Source organism: Pristis pectinata, chromosome 10 (genome assembly GCF_009764475.1).
Source record: "Pristis pectinata isolate sPriPec2 chromosome 10, sPriPec2.1.pri, whole genome shotgun sequence".
NCBI lineage: Eukaryota > Metazoa > Chordata > Chondrichthyes > Rhinopristiformes > Pristidae > Pristis > Pristis pectinata.
This window is the reverse complement of record NC_067414.1, coordinates 19440602-19458814: the sequence shown is the minus strand read 5'-3', so window position 1 is coordinate 19458814 and position 18213 is coordinate 19440602. Positions and strand designations below refer to the sequence as shown.

At 38.2% G+C, this 18213-nt stretch overlaps 1 protein-coding gene across 3 annotated transcripts in view; it reads left to right on the top strand.

The window, feature by feature from the left end:
• The window catches only part of lmbrd1 (LMBR1 domain containing 1), a 211099-nt gene that overhangs the window by 121119 nt on the left and 71767 nt on the right, over window positions 1-18213 (top strand). For all 3 annotated transcript variants that reach the window (XM_052025185.1, XM_052025184.1, XM_052025186.1), the window contains one exon: window positions 16480-16605. In XM_052025185.1, the coding sequence (XP_051881145.1) occupies window positions 16480-16605 (126 nt within the window). The remainder of the gene's footprint in view (window positions 1-16479; window positions 16606-18213) is intronic.

Genomic DNA, 18213 nt, shown 5'->3' with positions numbered 1-18213 from the left:
CAAGGAAGGAGCAACTCCTGCTTGCTTTAGAAACAATGCAGCACGCTATGGGTGGATTTTGAGGAAATTTGAGTAATTTCATTTCATTTGCTAGTTATGGAAGGTGGTCATGATGTTTTCCTGAATGTGACCCATTCAGATTTCTCCCTGTGGCATCACTATCATTGCATTTGATGGTCTGGATCAAGAGAAGGTCAGCTTTACTCAAAAGAGTCATAATCTTTCAATACTCTCATCTAAAAATGCACTGTTAACAATCAAGATAAGGGGAGGAAGAGGTATTTCAGTTGTATGAAGTTTTGGCTAGACCTCATCTGAAGAATTCATTTCTAAATCTAGCACCCCAGGGCCCATTACAGTTTTAGTAAAATGATGACAGGACTTAAAGGGTTCAATTAAGGATTGATGCAAAAATTTGTATTCTTGAACGTTGTGAGTTGACATGTGATCTAATTAGGTCTTTTAAAATTGTAAGTGGGTTTGATAGAAGATATTTCCTCTATTGCAATCCCAAGTAGGCACAATCTTACAATTAGACCTTTACATAATAGACATTCAGGAGTGGAATTAGAAACAGAGAACTCACTTTTAAACTGCCTTTCTGACCTCAAGTCATCCAAAAGTGCTTAACATTTACATGCAATGAAGCACTTTTGAAAATTAGTCTTGTAGAACTCAAAGGCACATGGATGTATGGAATTTTCTGAAATTTGCAGGTGCTGGGTCAGTGTAATTTTCAAGAATTATTTGGATAGTTTTTTACTAGAAATGTTGCTGAGATAAGAATCAAAGGTTGATAAATAGATGAGGAATGGACATTTTGATTATATAATCGATTTGAGGGGTTGCCTGCTGCTTAAGTGAATAAGTCTAGGGAAATACTCATGGGGGAAAAGGTCATGGAAGGTAAACAGATATTTTGCGTCAGTTCCATGCTAAAAAAGTATGAGAAAGGAATTAAGTACCAAACCCACCACAAAGTATTGGTATTAGGCAGCTTAATAGGGCTTGAGGCTGATAAGTACTCTGGATGTAACAGTTTGCATCCTAGGATTCTAAAAGCAGTGGCTACAGAGATAGTGGATGCATTGTTTGCAGTCTTACAGAAATCTTTGGGTTCTGAAGAGATTCCAGAGGATTAGAAAGTTACCAGTGTGGTATTGTTATTCAAAAAGTCTGAGAAACTAAAAGCAGATGACTATAGCTTGGAGAGATAGAAGACTGCAGATGCTGGAATCTGAAGCAAAAAAACAAGCTGCTCGAGGAATTCAGCGTATCAGATAGCATCTGTGGAGGGAAATGGACAGTGAATGTTCCATGTTGAGACCCTTCATCTCGACTGAAAGAGGGGAGATAGCCAGTATAAAGATGTGAGGTGGAGGAGGAGTGGGGCAAGAGCTGGGAAGTGTTAGATGGATCCAAGTGAGGAGGGGGTTGATTGGCAGATGGAATCAAGTAGATGAGGGAAGGGTGGTGATGGTGACAGAGGCTGGGAGGTGGTAGGTAGAGGCAACAAAGGGCTGCAGGTTATGGAATCTGATAAGAAAGAAAGGTGAAGAGTGGAACCAAATAAGGGAAGTGTAGTGGGCACTCAGAAACATTTGGGGGGAGGGGACCTAGTGGGAGGAGAGTATGGGTGATGGGCAGGTGGAGTAGGTGGGGGAGGGGAAAGAAACTGGGAAATGGGAGACGGGGGTGGCTTGGAAAGAAGGGTATGTTTGAAAGGGCTTGTGTTGATCAGAAGGAGAGAGAAAGGAACAGATGGGGAATGAGTTACCTGAAATGGGAGAATTCAGTGTTCATGTCATAGGGTTGACTACCCAGGCGGAATATGAGGTTCTGTTCTTCCAGTTTGCATTTGTTCTCACCTGAGCAGGGGAGGAGGCTGAGGATAGACAAATCAATGTGGGAATGGGAAGGGAATTAAAATGGCTTGCTCCCCCTCCTGTTCCCATCTGCCCACTATACCTCCCTTATTTGGTTCCCCTTCACCTTCCTTTCTAATCAGATTCCATAATCTGCCGCCCTTTATTGTTTCCACTGATCACCTCTGTCAGTACCTCCATCCTTCCCTCACCCACCTGACTCCATTGGCCAATCAACCCCTCCTCAGCTGACTTCACCTGTCACTTGCCAGCTCTTGCCTCACCCCTCACCCTCACCTGTTCATGTTGGCTGTCTCCCCTCTACTCTTCCAGTTAATATGAAAGGTCTCAGCCCGAAACATTGTCCATTTCCCTTTACAGATACTGCCTGACTTGTTGAGTTCCCCCAGCAGCTTGGGTTTTGCTAACCATAGTCTGGTTAGCCTAATATCTAATATTGGGAAAATGTTAGAATCACTTATTCAGGAGATAACAACAGAACATTTGGAGAGTCATATTCTGATCAATTGACATTCTGTGGTCGAATTTGCAGATGATGTAAAAGTAAGGGAAAGGCTGTGAGGAGAAGGCAACCAGTTTACAGAGAGATTTATAGGATAAATGTGTGTGCAAAATGTTGGCAAATGGAGTATTATGTGGAAAAATGTGAAGTCCTTCACTTGGAAGGAAGAGTGAGATAACAAATTGTTCTTTCAGTGAACAAAGATTGCAGAAAGGGATTTGGGGGTCCTTGTGCATGAAACAAAAATAGCATACAGGTACAGTGAATAATCGTGAAGGCTAGTGGAATTTACTTCTATTTCTGGCTTTTACTTCAAGGGGTTGGAGTATAATGTAGAGAAGTTTTTCTGCATCAGTACAAGACAGTAGTAAGTTTTGGTTCCCTTATTTAAAGAAAGATAAATTGTTGTTGGAAGCAGTTCAGAGAAGGTTCAGGAGGATGGTCCCACATATGAGGGAATTGTTTTGTGAGAAACAGTTGAATAAGTTAGTTCTGCACTCATTTAAATTTAGAAGAATGAGAGGCAATCTTATTAAAACATGTAAAATCTGGGAGGTGGAGCTGTACAGATTAAAAGCTGGGAGGGTGTTTCCCCTCATGGAGAGTCTACGACCAAAGAGCAGAGTCTCAGAATAAGAGGTGCCCTGAGGTGAGGAAAAATTTCTTCTCTCAGAGCTGAGTCTTTGGAATTCCTGACCCAGGTAGCTGGACAAGGAAGCCAAGGTAGGTGGATTTTTAATCAGTAGGAGAATCAGGAGTTATGAGGAGAGGGGAGGAAAATGGACAAGAAAATTGTATCAACTGTAATCTTATTGGATGGTGGAGGGATGATCAAGGGACCCAATGGCCCATTCTGTGCTCATTGTTATGGTCTTCGTTGTTTTCTTTGTAAGAATCATACTGGAGAACACTTGCCATTTGAATACAAATAGTGCAGAAAGTTTGTGATTTAGATCATTTGGTTAAGTTGTACTTATTTTCAGCAGCTGAAAAGGGATTTTTTTTTTACTCATGTGTTTTATTCTTCATGGTTTGTAAATTTAATTGCTGTTCCAGTAAAGCTTCCACAAAATTATTTGGGCTACATGAATAGCTTTTAACATTAGTTTATTATGTCAATGCTTCATTTCTTTACACACCATGCAGTTATAAAACTTTATTGGAAGGCCTTAATCATTAGTAGTGTGCTTATTCTGATGGGGAAATACAAGATTTTATTCAACTGCAACACCAGTCCTGGGGGAACATTACTGTAACAGTTTGAAAACATGTTTAGTTTCATCTAAAAATACTTGTGGCTTTTTGATGATCTGGAGATAGACATAGTAATAGAATTGTACCACATGGAAAACTGGCCATTCGGCCCAACTCTTCCAAGGAGACCAGTGGGCACCTTTCCATGTTATTCCCATCTCCTGCATTGAGTCCATAGTCTTATATGCCTAAGTGATTCAAGTGCTCATCTAGACATTTTTTAACTGCTATCAGCAACCCAACTTCAACCACTCTCTCAGGCAGTGCATTCTAGGTACTTACCAGTCTTTGTGAAGGTCCTCCTTGTATCCCTCAAAATCTCTTCCTCCTTACATTAGATCTATATCTGACTATCAGGTGGCATATTTCATTATATCTCCCAAAAATACAAAGATATGAAGAGCATATCTAAATAAGTTACTAATGTAATAATTATTCAAATTTGTGCCTGAAAACACTTGCAGTCAGCTTATCTGCTGTTGAAACCTTATGCCATATCTTTATTACTTGCAGTTTCAGCTCTCTTGAAGTTGTAGGAAATCGACCTGGATTGTTGTTAGGAAAGATGTTAGGGCAGGCATGGTAGTGTAGCGGTTAGCGTAATGCTATTACGGTGCCAGCAACCCAGGTTCAATTCTGGCCGCTATCTGTAAGGAGTTTGTACATTCTCCTGTGTCTGTGTGGGTTTCTTCCGGGTGCTCCGGTTTCCTCCCACGTTCCAAAGACGTACGTGTTAGGAAGTTGTGGGTGTGCTATGTGGGCGTCGGAAGCGTGGCGACACTTGCGGGCTGACCCCAGAAAACTCTACGAAAAAAATGCATTTCACTATGTGTTTCGATGTACATGTGACTAATAAAGATATCTTATCTTATCATAATAGCCTGTTATCCAGTTCTCCAGAAATTTCACTGTGGTGGTTTTTGTTGTGTTCCATTTTCTTTCACATTTGATCCTCTTTTTAGTGAACGATATTACAGGAATTTTGATTTGAAGGGTTTGTTCCACCTTTGATCATCTAAGTGAGTATAGTAAAACATTTTTAGGATGAACCAGTTAATTGATGTGGGTTTTCAGTATTTTGCTGTGAAATTTTGCTTTGTTTCCCTCACTAATATGACTCATTATTATTGAATAGCATAGTATAAGTGAATTTCGATATTTGATTACAGTTTGCAGTACTTTGCAAACAATCATAAAGTTAGGGTCAAAACTTGCTCTCAGTGGCATACAACTGAGTCTGCAGTGACACATATAGACGTTCTTTGACTTGCTGCTGACGGCTCTCCCAGTCCAAAATGGCAAGGCTTTGTGCGGCAGCAATGTCTCAAGTAACATGACAGCATTACCTGGTTAAGGGTGAGAAGTGGGGGGGTGCAGGGAAGGGAAGGCGGGCTGGTGGGTGTGATGCTAAAGACTAATCCCATTTTATTCTCATATTCCTATCAACTTCCTCCCTGTCAGATTCTACCACTCACATGCACACTTGAGGGGAATTCATAGTGGGCAATTAATTTACCCACTAGTATATCTTTGGAATGTGGGAGGAAACCCATATGGAAACAAGAATAACATGTAAACTCCACATGGATGGCACCAGAGGTCAGGATTGAACCTGGGTCATTGGAGCTCAATAGCTGCGCCACTGTGCCACCCTGTACTGTAACCTTTCTTTGATTCTGTCAGAAGATTGGGTGAATATATTTATTGTATTATGTCAGCCCTGAAGGCATCAGCTCCAAAATGTGCTGTTAAAAAATTAATAAAAATTGATGTATTTTTTATTTTATGTATGTGATATATGATTTGGTACATCTGTGTGAATATTTTTACATATGTACAGTAATTAGAACACATCCTGTTGCTTCTAGCAGCACCATTGGCCCTGAAAAGACGCAATTATTTTCAAGGTTGACAGAGCTTTGTTTAAAATCTTCCACTGAGGCCAGGAACAAACCAGAAGCAGGTGGGCAGCAATTTCAGGGCAACAGAAGATTTGCCGTTTTATCTTTTCAGTCTTTGATTTGGTTGTCACCTTTTTGTATTTGATTCCATTTTGATAGGTGTTTTTGTTTCTGGCCATTTGCTGAATGGATTTTCTTTCCAAGCTCTGTACTTTGTCAAATTGACTTTAATTGCTGCTGGCTGTAGATTTGATGTGATCCAATTCGCCTATCACCGAAACACGTCCACAGCGGATGCCATATCCCTGGCCCTACACTCAGCTCTGGAGCATCTGAACAGTAAAGACACCCACGTTAGACTGTTGTTATATTGACTGCAACTCTGCCTTCAATACAGTAATCCCAAGCAAACTTGTCACCAAACTCTGAGACCTAGGACTCAACGCCTCCCTCTGTAACTGGATCCCTGACTTTCTAACCAACAGACCCCAATCAGTGAGGATAGGCAGCAATACCTCCGGCACGATTATTCTCAACACTGGTGCCCCACAAGGCTGCATCTTCAGCCCTCTACTCTACTCCCTATACGCTCATGACTCTGTGACCAGATTCTGCTCTAACTCCATCTACTAGTTTGCAGATGATACCACCGTTGTAGGCCGTATCTCAAACAGCGATGAGTCGGAGTACAGGAAGGAGATAGAAAGCTTAGTGGAATGGTGCCATGACAACAACCTTTTCCTCAATGAATAGAGCTGGTCATTGACTTCAGGAAAGGGTTGTACATGCACCTGTCTACATCAATGGTGCTGAGGTCGAGAGGGTTGAGAGCTTCAAGTTCCTGGGAGTGAATGTCACCAACTGCCTGTCCTGGTCAAATCACATAGACGCCACAGCCAAGAAAGCTCACCAGCGCCTTTACTTCCTCAGGAGGCTCAAGAAATTTGGTTTGTCCCCTTTGACTCTCACCAACTTTTATTGAGGCACAATAGAAAGCATCCTATCTGGATGTATCACGGCTTGGTATGGCAACTGCTCTGCCCAGGACCGCAAGAAACTGCAGAGAGTTGTGGATACAGCCCAGCGCATCACGGACACCAGCCTCCCCTCCTTGGACTCTGTCTTTACCTCTTGCTGTCTTGGTGAAGCAGCCGGGATAATCAAAGACCCCACCCACCTGGTCATTCTCTCTTCTCTCCTCTTCCATCGGGTGGAAGATACAGGAGCCTGAGGGCACGTACCACCAGACTTAAGGACAGCTTCTACCCCACTGTGATAGGACTATTGAACGGTTCCCTTATACGATGAGATGGACTCTGACCTCACGATCTACCTTGTTGTGACCTTGCACGTTATTGCACTGCACTTTCTCTGTAGCTATGACACTTTACTGTTATTGTTTTTACCTGTACTACATCAATGCACTCTTTACTAACTACATCAATTGCACTGTGTAATAAATTGATCTGTACGATTGGTATGCAAGACAAGCTTTTCACTGTACCTTGGTACAAGTGACAATAATAAACCAATACCAAGTCATCACATGGGCCACTGGCAACTATTCTTTGTTGCATATCAGAGCTTCCAATTTGTATGGAATCTTAAATTCCAGTTCAAGGATATCAGCAGCATGAATAACACTATGATGCTGGAGGAACTCAGCAGGCCAGGCAGCACCTGTGGAGAAAAGCAGGCAGTCAATGTTTTGGGTCAGGACTGAAGATAGGAAAAGGGGAAGCCCAATATATAGGAGGGAAATGGAGAGCAGTGATAGGTGGACAAAAGAGGGGAGGCGAGGTGGGTACAAGGAGGTGATAGGTAGATGCAGGTAAGAGATAGTGATAGGCAGGTGTGGGGGAGGGGAGAGCAGATCCACTGGGGGATGGGTAAAAGGTAAGAAGAGAGGGAAAAAAAGCAGCATATTCAGGGGCTGATGATAGAAGTGCTTATTTAAGACAAATTGTTTTTTGTCTTTATTTGTACATGTAGTCAGTTTTTCACTTCTAAATTCATAGATCATATTATTCAAACTGTGCAATGGGCCATTCGCTTAATTAAGTACTAATTAACTCATGGAGCACATGATGGTCTAGAATGAAGTGAAATGAAATGTTCTATTTGACTCTGCTACATTTGTTCTTTGCCTTGCAGTTTGTGTTCCATGATTGCCTTTTCTGGCAACCTGGTATTAGATGTATATTTTTTTCAGACCTACCTTTGCAGCCACCAACTCTCTTTTTACCTGGTGCCAAACTTTGTAACTAGGGAGCTAATACAGAACTTGTATTATTCTAGCGAAGGCTTCACTTTGACATAAATTGTAACTGATCTTGGACAGTTTTCATTTTACTGTGGTTCTGTAGAAAATTGTGTTGATTCATCCGGAGGAATTGTTTATTTTTAAAATAGGTGTTAAAGTTCTAATGGGATGTGCCAAGAAGTGAAAGGCTTTTGTCTTTCATAGGATGAATTGCTTCTACTCAGTACAGGGCTTTGGATAAGGATTGCCCAGTGGGTTGCGGATGCTGTGTTGAAAGTTGGTAAAAAGTATGTGCTGTGAAAAGGTAATTTTCTGGTGCCAAATTCAGGCTAATGTAGTGGATATATATGTTCTGAAAGACCCATTATTATGAGGTCTTAGTGTAAGATATGCTATGGTTTAGTCAGCATGGGGATATTAAATTTCTACGTTTGCAGGGATAGTGGCTATATTCTCATAATATTCATTTTTTATCTCTCTTTAATCTGGCAGTAGTTGTGAATGTCTTTTAAATTAAAAATTAGTTCTTCGTCACAAGGAGACTTGCAGAATTTGTAGTGTGTGTAAATTTTTATGATATCCCTGTGTACTTTAATAAAGCTCGTCTCTAGAGAAACTGAATGAAATAGAAGTAAAGAATCTGGAAATAATAGATGCATTAAACAAATTTTCCAGATTCTTAATCAGAAATAAACTGCAGATAGAAACCTTACTAAATTAAGGTGGGAGTTTATTTCATTTATAAACATTGGTAAGGAAATAGGAGTAACAACATTGTGTAGACAGTGAGGAGAAACTTGCATTTGAAAAATCCTAATTCAAAGGAAAATTATAGATGTAATTCTGATTGTTTGATTAAATAGATTCAATTAACTTGATGATTTTGTAATTTTAAAACAGCATGCTTCAGCATAACTCTTTATGCCTTGACTGGTGCTTAATCGATGGCAGTGTAATATCAAGATCACTTGGATTTTTAAATAATGGACAGAATTTACAATTTTTAAAAAATCACCAAAAAGCCTCTAAATGCCCTCCTGGAAAAATAGTTTTCTTCATTGACGGAACTCCGTGAACTCTAATAAATGTTTATATTCAGAAATTACATTTCTAGTCACTATGTTTCAAGAATTCCAGACCTGTCTTTACAGGCCAATCCTACCTGCTGGTGCTGCACAGTGATGTCACAATGTAGATCTAGTGAAAAGAACTGGAAATGTAAAAGTTATTAGTGATTATTTGAAAGAAAATGGAAAGAGAAAGAGAATGGAGACTCTTCATCAGAACCTGAAACTTTAAATGTGTTTCTCTCTGCTGATGTGATGTGTGTTTCCAGCATTTTCTGCTTTTGTTACGGATTTCCAGCATCTGCAGTCTTTTGATTTTTCACTCAGCTTTTGTGCTTTCCTTCATAGTCCAACACCACCACCTACAGCTACCAAGCACCACTCTATTCAGTTTGCATATGTGACCTGAGCTTTCAGTTCCCTGTCACTTTAATTCTTCATCTTGCTCTCACTCTGACCTCCCTGTACCTGGCCTCCTACACTATTTCAACACAAAACTCAGTGTAAGCTCATTTTCTGAACTGGCAAATTGCTGCCTTCTAGACTCGATGTTGAATTCAACAGTTTCACATAACGTGTTTTTACAAAAACAGTATTCCAGATTTTAGAGGGCAGTCATTAACTCATCCAGCATGGAAACAGGCCATTTGGCCCACCACATCCATGCCATATTAATCCCACCTTCCAGCACTTGGCCCGAAGCCTTCAATACCGAGATGATTCATGTGCTAATCTAGACACCGTTTAAATCCTTTTAGCTACTCTGCTGGACAGCATAGGAGGTTTTGGAGTGCGATGACTGTTGTCAAACACTGTGGGCTGATTCATTGCAGTGAAAGAGGCACATTATGAAAAATGAGGGCACAGGAAGACAACACGATACACGACTACAGAAAAAAGGTTGGAAATGGATTGATGGTTCAACAGAACAAAAGAAATGAAGGTGGCTTCATTTTTGAAATAACATTTCCAGAGGAGAGGAAGACACTTAAAAGATCAGCCAGAATGGAAGTGGGAGAAGAAGTTGGATGGGTCTCACAGAGGGATAGAAGATAAAGTAGATGAAGATACAAGGCAATGATGGGAGGAAACCTAGGGAGAGATTGTTCAGTCAAAAGTAGCTATAGGATAAGACATTTCTGTCATTGTTAAAAATGTAGCATAAGCAAGAAAAGAGGAAAATACACATCCAGTTCATCAGCATCTGTGAGGGAAAACCCAAATCATAACGAGGAAATGAATGCAGATTCTGATATGGCAACTGATTAATAGAGAAGCAGGGATCTGCTAAGTGATCATGTCAGTGAGATAAGAAAAAGACCATTCTTTTCATTCCCTCGAGATGGTTGTGACCTTGATTTATCATCCTGATTCATCAGCATAGGAATAGCACGTGCTGACAACTGTGATGACGTGCAACATTTGGCAAATTGTGAAGAGGTGCACATAATGGCCTGTCAGCTAGGGGAAGAACTTTATGCACATGACTCACATAAGACTTGGTCTGCATTGTCACAGATAAGCCTGTACAGCTTTTATTTTAATCAATAGATACTTGCAATTTACCCTTAACAATAAACACCAGGAGTTCATTTTTTTCCAACTGGAATTCACTGGTAATTTTATGAAATTTCTCTCTGTAACATATCACAGCAGGATTATGTTACTCTCAAAGCTAAAATGTCTCCATGCAGAACTGCCAGGCCACAGTTAAATCCATTTGCAAGTTGGAACAAATTTACTCTTCATAGAGACCTTGGATTTCAGTGAAATTGTTATGAGTAATTAGTTTGTGGAGCCTATCCAAGATCGCAACTAGTGCCAATTTAAGGAAGTAACCTTGGATAGAATGTATTGGGTAAGGCACAAGAGAGCTCATTCTGAATATTGCACATCTAAGTGAGTCTAAGCATCATCAGTACATGTATCCAAATCAAAGCATGCTATGATTGAGAAAGCTATGTCTTAGTAATTCAAACTATTGCAAAGAAAAGTGATGTGAATATTTTAAATTAAGAAGTGGTTAAATTAGATTTTATTTAAATTTTTGGATTTCTGCACTGTTTGCATTAATTTCTGCCACTAGAGGGAGCTGTAATGCAGCTACCTTGCGAGTGTGATTTTCAGCTTGCACACGAAGCACTTTTTATTGTTCTGAGCTCCATTTTGCTATGGGAGTTATTTCTTTGCTTTTAGTGGCGTATTACTCATCCTTATCTAAAATTTCCATTCTTTATATTTATATTAAAAAAAATTAGTTCACAGTACGTTTATCCCATTTCTGTAAACGTCCCCTGTGAAAGAACCACACATCTTGCATTCTGCTGCCACGTCTATATTCTATGTTATTTCTATGTGTGAATCCTTCACAGTGCCATGTTCCATGGACTTAGTTCACCGTGCTGACTAATTCTGAAACCCAAAGGAAAGAGCAATTTCCAGCACTTAGCTATTTGTTTACGAGAACAGGAGCACTGAAACTCTGAGGCACATGCTGCTCAATGTTTATTATAAGAATGTTCCTACTACCTTGATTACAAGTAATTGCTTAAAGGGTACACAGGATCTAAACTTATTTGAAATGCAAGTGAAATCTTAAAATAGTCCAAATCTTTTTGACAAATAAAATCAAATAGATTGCGAGCTTCCTTACTCTGAGATGTCTGGCTTGGATGCGGATGTTCTTTAAGGAAGCAAGTTTGGCATATTTTTGTCTCCCTTATTTTATTAATTACTTTGTCCTATTCGGTTGATAAGTTAGTATTCTTATGCACAATTTCATGAAATGTTTGGTGTTTTGTTTTAAAGGGTGCTGTAATTTGTGTGAATAAGTTTGATTTTAATTTTAACCTAAATAATTATGTTGTATGTTTTATTAGTTGTCAGTGTGGATGAGTAAGTAGATGCTGTGCAACCTGCATGGCTAGTACAGAATAACTCAGTGAAAGCAATTATTATACTTGCAGCACTCTGGTCTCATTTGGAGCATCCATAACATTATATATTTTTAATCAGAGTTGTCTTTGCTGCAAGTGCAAATAGTGCAGAACGTGAGCCAAAATTATAATGTTCCTGTTGGGCTGAGAAAGTTAGTGAGTTTATTGTTGGCTTTTCCAGCAAATTTTGGAACTGAGCATAATTCATTTATAATAAAAAAAGTTGCTTATTTCTCTTATATTTGATAGTTCAAAGTACTGAATATTAACCCTCAGTTATGATTGATTTCTCTTTCAATTCCCGCCTACTTCAATTTCTCTTGCATTTGAAGTTGTTGTTCCAGAATGCTACTAGGTGGGGAACTTTAAGAAATGATCTAATTATATTTGTTGCAAATGCCTCTAGTGTTGATCCAAGTTGCTTGATGCTTATGAGAATGGGGGCTTTTTAAAAGAGTGTGGAAAGAGTTGCATACATCAGTTGGTGACCCTTGTTGGCTTTGAGTTTCTAATTTACTTCAGATGTTTGGTGATGCAGGGCCACTTAAGATGCAGTGGAGTAAGTAGGCTTCTTGTTGCTGAATGTTGATAAATTTATGTGGCCACTAGAAAAATAACATTGGATAGGCTTCCTTGAATAAATCTTCACAGGAAGTGATGTGTCTGTGTATGCACTTCCCCTTAAGGATGTCCTGTGGTTCATCTTTAGTAGTACCGAATCGGTCCAAGGTTGTGTGGTTTGGCAGCAAATGGTTAGGAAAAAGGAAAAGTATGTTCTGGTAGACTCCAGTGCGATGCAATTTTCTGGGGGAGAGAATATTTTTTAATTAATATTCTCATTCCAAAATTCAATTAGTTTTGTTTATACCAGTTAATTAGTATGCTCACTTACAAACAGTGTAACTTTCTGACCATGCACTACTAGGTAAAACGTTGGATAAATAATCATACTGAGAGCTAATTATTGCCAAATAAGATTCGATATGATCATCGACATTCTCTGAAATATAAAACCCATTTGAAGGCCTATTCTGTATTAATAAATTGCTGCTATAGGGACTTCTGGATTAACTGAGGGTAATTATAATTCTTTAGCACATCAGCCAATCCCAAATCATGAGAGCTCTTTTGTATCTCTAGAAAATATAATCTGTTACCTTATATTGCACAGATTGGGTATTTGAATAATCTGAAGATTTGAGTGCAGAAATATAACGTTAACACAATTGAAGCAAAAATGTGTAGATATGATTGATGTTTATTCTCAGAAAAAAGATTGTGTGTTTGATTGACAAGATAGAATATTGTAAAATACTTTAATAAAAATTTGTCTGGTTCTTTTGATTTGATAATTCACATTTGCACAACCATACTTGAAATGTTGTACACAACCTAAGGTACCTACCTTCCAGATTATAGCAATATATTGAATATATTAGAAAGCAGTGACTCCAAAGTTTTGCTGTAGTTCTGTCAGTATTGCTTATGATGTTAAACAGATTCTCAGAAAGAAGGAAATCTAGCTGGATTATCCAGGTTATCCAATAAACTTGTTATCCATATATGTATTATTTCATAGTTTCTCTAGATCTAAATCAAAGTTAACTAAATTTGGGAACTGGCTTTGGAGTTAGGATTTTTACTGGTTATCAGTTCGTAGTTGAAATGTGTCTCTTGAAGTAATACCTCCACCATCACTATTTGATCAATTTGATTAATCAAAGCCTAATGCCTGTGATCCTTTGGAAGAAATTCCAAGCAGGAGCTGATGATTTTAGGTCATTTGGTATTCCAGCGTGCTTTTTTTGTAATGGATATATTAATGCCCATATAAATTCCTGTACTTTCTTCATGGTTCCTAACAACAAACTTTTCTTTGACTTTTACCAACTGAAATGCTCTACCAAATAACCAATGTATTTTAATTGGTAAGTATTTACCAGACAAATCCACATATAGCAGGTTTAAGAACCATTAAAGGTTGCTATATGGCCTCCTGTCATTGACTTCCCACATATGATCATGGTAACATACATCTCCATGGAGCATGAACATTCCAGCTTGTGAGCAGTTGTTCAATTCTGTTATCAGTGGATATAGGGAGGTGGATTAGGTCTTCTTTTCTTGATCAAGTCTTGGTGTTTTTATAGGTTTTACAGGCACATGGGTAGGAAAGTTATAGAGGGATATGGGTCAAACATGGGCAAATGGGACTAGCTTGGATGGGCATCTTGGTCGGCGTGGATGGGTTGGGTCAAAGGGTCTGTTTCTGTGTTGTTTGATTCTCTGACTCTAATTCATTTTGCCTGTGGCTAATCATTAGCTAGATGGACAGTGTAATGGTATCTACTCAAACAATTCACTGATCTGACAAATGGACTTAGTTACCAACATTATCAGTCCTTTTTGAAAAGAAGAGGTTGTGCTAGTATGGAAGATTAGTGGTCTCCTTTTGGAGACTGGATATTTTTTTTGTTTCTGCATAGCTTTTCCGATTCCATGCATAATACAAAAGATATAAATAATTAAAACAAAAGTTGTATCTTTTATTGTCCTCATGCTTTTTAAATATTATTGTGACAACTAAATACAGGTTTCTGCTGCCTTCACAATGACTTAACTGTTTGGTTGGGGGGGGGTGGGGGAGGAGGAAGAAAGCAGTAAAGTCTCCCTTCTCTGAAGGTGTGTGCCTTGATTCATATGATGGATCCACTAACAGCTCACAGTATTGTACATAGATCAATAAAGATGATTGCATCTCTGATATCACTTATATTTTTACCTTTAGGATTTGTTTAATTATCTCAAAATCTATTTCCATTAGGATTCATTAACAGCTATTTAATTTACCAGACCATTTTGGTGTTCAAATTGGTTGTCTGCTTATGCTACTAGATATTGAGAAATTTTACTAGCTATTTAGAAATTCTGCTCAAGTGTTGCTTATAACAACCTGTTGAGTTTTTCAAAAACTAATGCGGCCATCGTTTGAAACTCCTTGAATGTGAGAGTTTGGAAAACTTCTACTGGTTTCACCTATGTATGTTTTTTAAATGAGGATTGTTTCCACTTGCATGAATTGACCGAAGGCCAAGAAACTCAGTCCCTGCTGCAATCTCAGTACATGTGATTTTCCATTTAGCTTTAAAATGTGTATATTGTACAAAAGTTAAATTTTTATATTTAAATTTATATGTTAGTGGAAGTGCATAATGTATATTAGCGTGCTGTTAAATGTTCATACTGGCTCTATTGAGCATGAAACAAAATGCCATGAAAGAAGAGGCCAAGGCTCTATTGAAGACTTCTATTTTCCAGGTGATCACTGATTCTTTTTCTCAATAATCATTCTTGAAGTAAGTGCTGAAGCTAGCAGCAGAAGTGCAGGAAAATTGAGAGGAAATTCCTATGTTCACGTCCCAAAAGAATAGTAAAATCCAAAGCAACATTAGAGCCTAATTTCAAGATGGCTAAGCAATCGTTAAGTGTTTTATGACACAAGGAGATTTTTAGAAAATTCTCTGGTAGTTTGAAAATTAGTCAAGGAAGATGTTTTAAACTAATCCTTGTGTGCAGAATGGTGATATAAAAGTAATTTTGATAATGCAAATAACTTAATGTTATGAATAAAGAAATGAGTACATTAAAGCATTTTACTCCAGCAGGTATTGTTATGAATAAAATGGGCTTGATGAGGAGACCTGGTTCTTGTTGCCATTCTTACAGGATTACCTAAAATTGCATTGAATAGATCAAGGTGGTGTTTGTGATGGGAACCATGCTCTAGTGTCTTCTAAATGCCCATTGTCTTCCATAAGTGATGTTAATTATGAATGCTTTTCCAAATCTTTGCAAAATGTATGCTTAATTATGCAATTTAAGAAGTAACCTTAAATTCCTTTTGATCTCTTGCTAAAATCTTCAATTTTTTTATCTTCAACTCTATATTGTTATGGCTTCCAATAAGAACCAGCTTAGCACTACATACTGACTTGATAGGGGTGTGCAAGATGATGAGAGGCATAGATCGAGTGGACAATCAGAGTCTTTTTCCCAGGGCAAATATGGCTAATATGAGGGGGCATAATTTTAAGGTGATTGGAGGAAGATATAAGGGAGATATCAGAGGTAAGTTTTTTTACATAGAGAGTTGTGGATGCATGGAATGCACTACCGGCTGAGGTTGTGGGGGCAGATACATTGGGGACATTTAAGAGGCTCTTAGATAGACACATGAATGATTAAAAAAAAATGGAGGCTATGTGGGAGGGAAGGGTTAGATAGATATTAGAGCAGGATAAAATGTCAGCACAACATTGTGGGCCAAAGGGTCTGTACTGTGCTGTTATGTTCTATTTCTTAATTGTGAATTATCTTCTTGTGATTATTCATCATGATAGAGAATTACTGTGGTTTCCATAATTTAATCTATATAGTGATCTGAAATAATGTTTTGCTAAATGGAAAGAAAGTCATAATGCTCTGCTCTAGATAGTTTAATTCTGTATTGGAGATGTTATACATCATTAATCACATGAATTTCCAGCATAGGTAGCTGCTTGCAAATTACATTAAAATCAAAGATACTTATGAAAGCATTTTCAATTGACTTGGCAGTAGTGTTCTTGGTGTTCCTTTTGTGTACTCATTCTTTGCACTCTTTTTTCAAGGCTTACGGTATGTCTGCATTGCCACTAAACCTGATAAGAGGTACAAGGAATATGGTGTATGAACGATTGCAAAATACCGAAGACCTTGAAGAAGTGGAGCAGCAAATGGAGAAAATCAAATCCAAGGTTAAAATGTTAAATGTCAATAAGAATCACATTTTGGACCTTTTTAATCTTTTAGCTAAAAATTGATTGAAGTCTGAAATAAAAACAAAAAATACTGGAATTATTGGAAATACTTGATAGGCAGGCAACATTTGTAGAGAGAGAAATAGAGGCAACATTTTGGGTTGATGACATCTCATCAGATCTTTTAGCTGGTTCTGATGAAAGGCCATTGACCAGAAATAATCTCTCTGTCTCTTTTTCACCACCTGCAGTATGATCTGCATTTTTATTGAAATACAGATTGCTAGTTTTCTAAAAACTGAATAATTAAAATAATAATGAATTATGCTGAATGTAATTTCCCAGTGGTTTGTTAATAATAATGTGGAATGGGATCCTAGTAGAATTCCCCCATTATTTTTTAATCTTGCCCATACTTTGCAGCAGCCTAACTGTTAGAACTCAAACACTTCAAGTGAAGGTAGTAAAAACTGAACTGAAGTTTTGGATTGACTTGATTTCACATAGAATTTATGTACAGAAACAGAACTTTGCTCAAACCAGTTTTTATCTGTGGTTATGCTTTACATGAGCTTCCTTCCACTTAATCCATTCTTTTTTTCATTCTATATATGCCATTTTATACCCTATTCTCTAGTTAGTTGTCATATCAGTTAAAAAGCTGCATCTAATTTATTGAATAAATACTTGTTGCTGATGTGTAACCATCAACACTCCTTGTAGTTAACTTATAATATAGACCATTGTCTAATTCAGGTACACAAATATTTTGTAAGTCCATAAATAATGACATTGCAAAACTAAGGAATGTTCTTTAGTGATACCAAGCTAGGTGACAGATGAGTACAAAGCTGAATGGCAAAGTGAGTTGGGGGAGGGAGGATGGTATAGACAGTCTAATAACGTATTAGACAGTCTAATAAGACGGTATAGACATGGAAGATATCATATAATGTGGAAAGATTTGGGGGGGGGGAATATAAATGCAAAGAATTCTTTAAATGATGAGGGATTGAAAGGTGTTCAGAAAGGTCAGGGTGTCCTTTTACATGAATCACTGATAGTTAAAATGCAGGTGTAGCAAATGATTAAGAGGATAGAGTGTTAGCCTTTAATGCAAGAGGATTTGAGTACAGGAGTATAGATCTCTAACTAAAATTATATAGTGCCCTGCTGAGACCTAACCTAGAATATTATGTATAGGCCGCCAGACATAAAGAAGGATGAATTTGTGATAAAGGCGTGCAGACTGAATCCTGCGATGAATGAAGTTTGTCTTAAAAGTAGGGAATAAGCAAACTAGAAGAATGAGAGAAAATCTCTTTGATTGATATGAAATACTGACTGAGCTTCACAAGTTATTCACAAAGCGGCATTTTTCCTTGTTGAAGGGACCAGAACTGGGGGTCAGAGTCTCAAAAATAGACCACCACATGCTTCTATTTCTGATGTAAAAGTGAGTGTGTCCATGATGTGTAATAACATTTGCCAGCTTTATTCCCAAGATGATATGGCTGATGTAGAATTGGCAACTATTCCTTTGTATTGATACGTATAGTCAACCAAACTGTCTATAGAATCCTAAGGTTGCATAACCCAATTTTT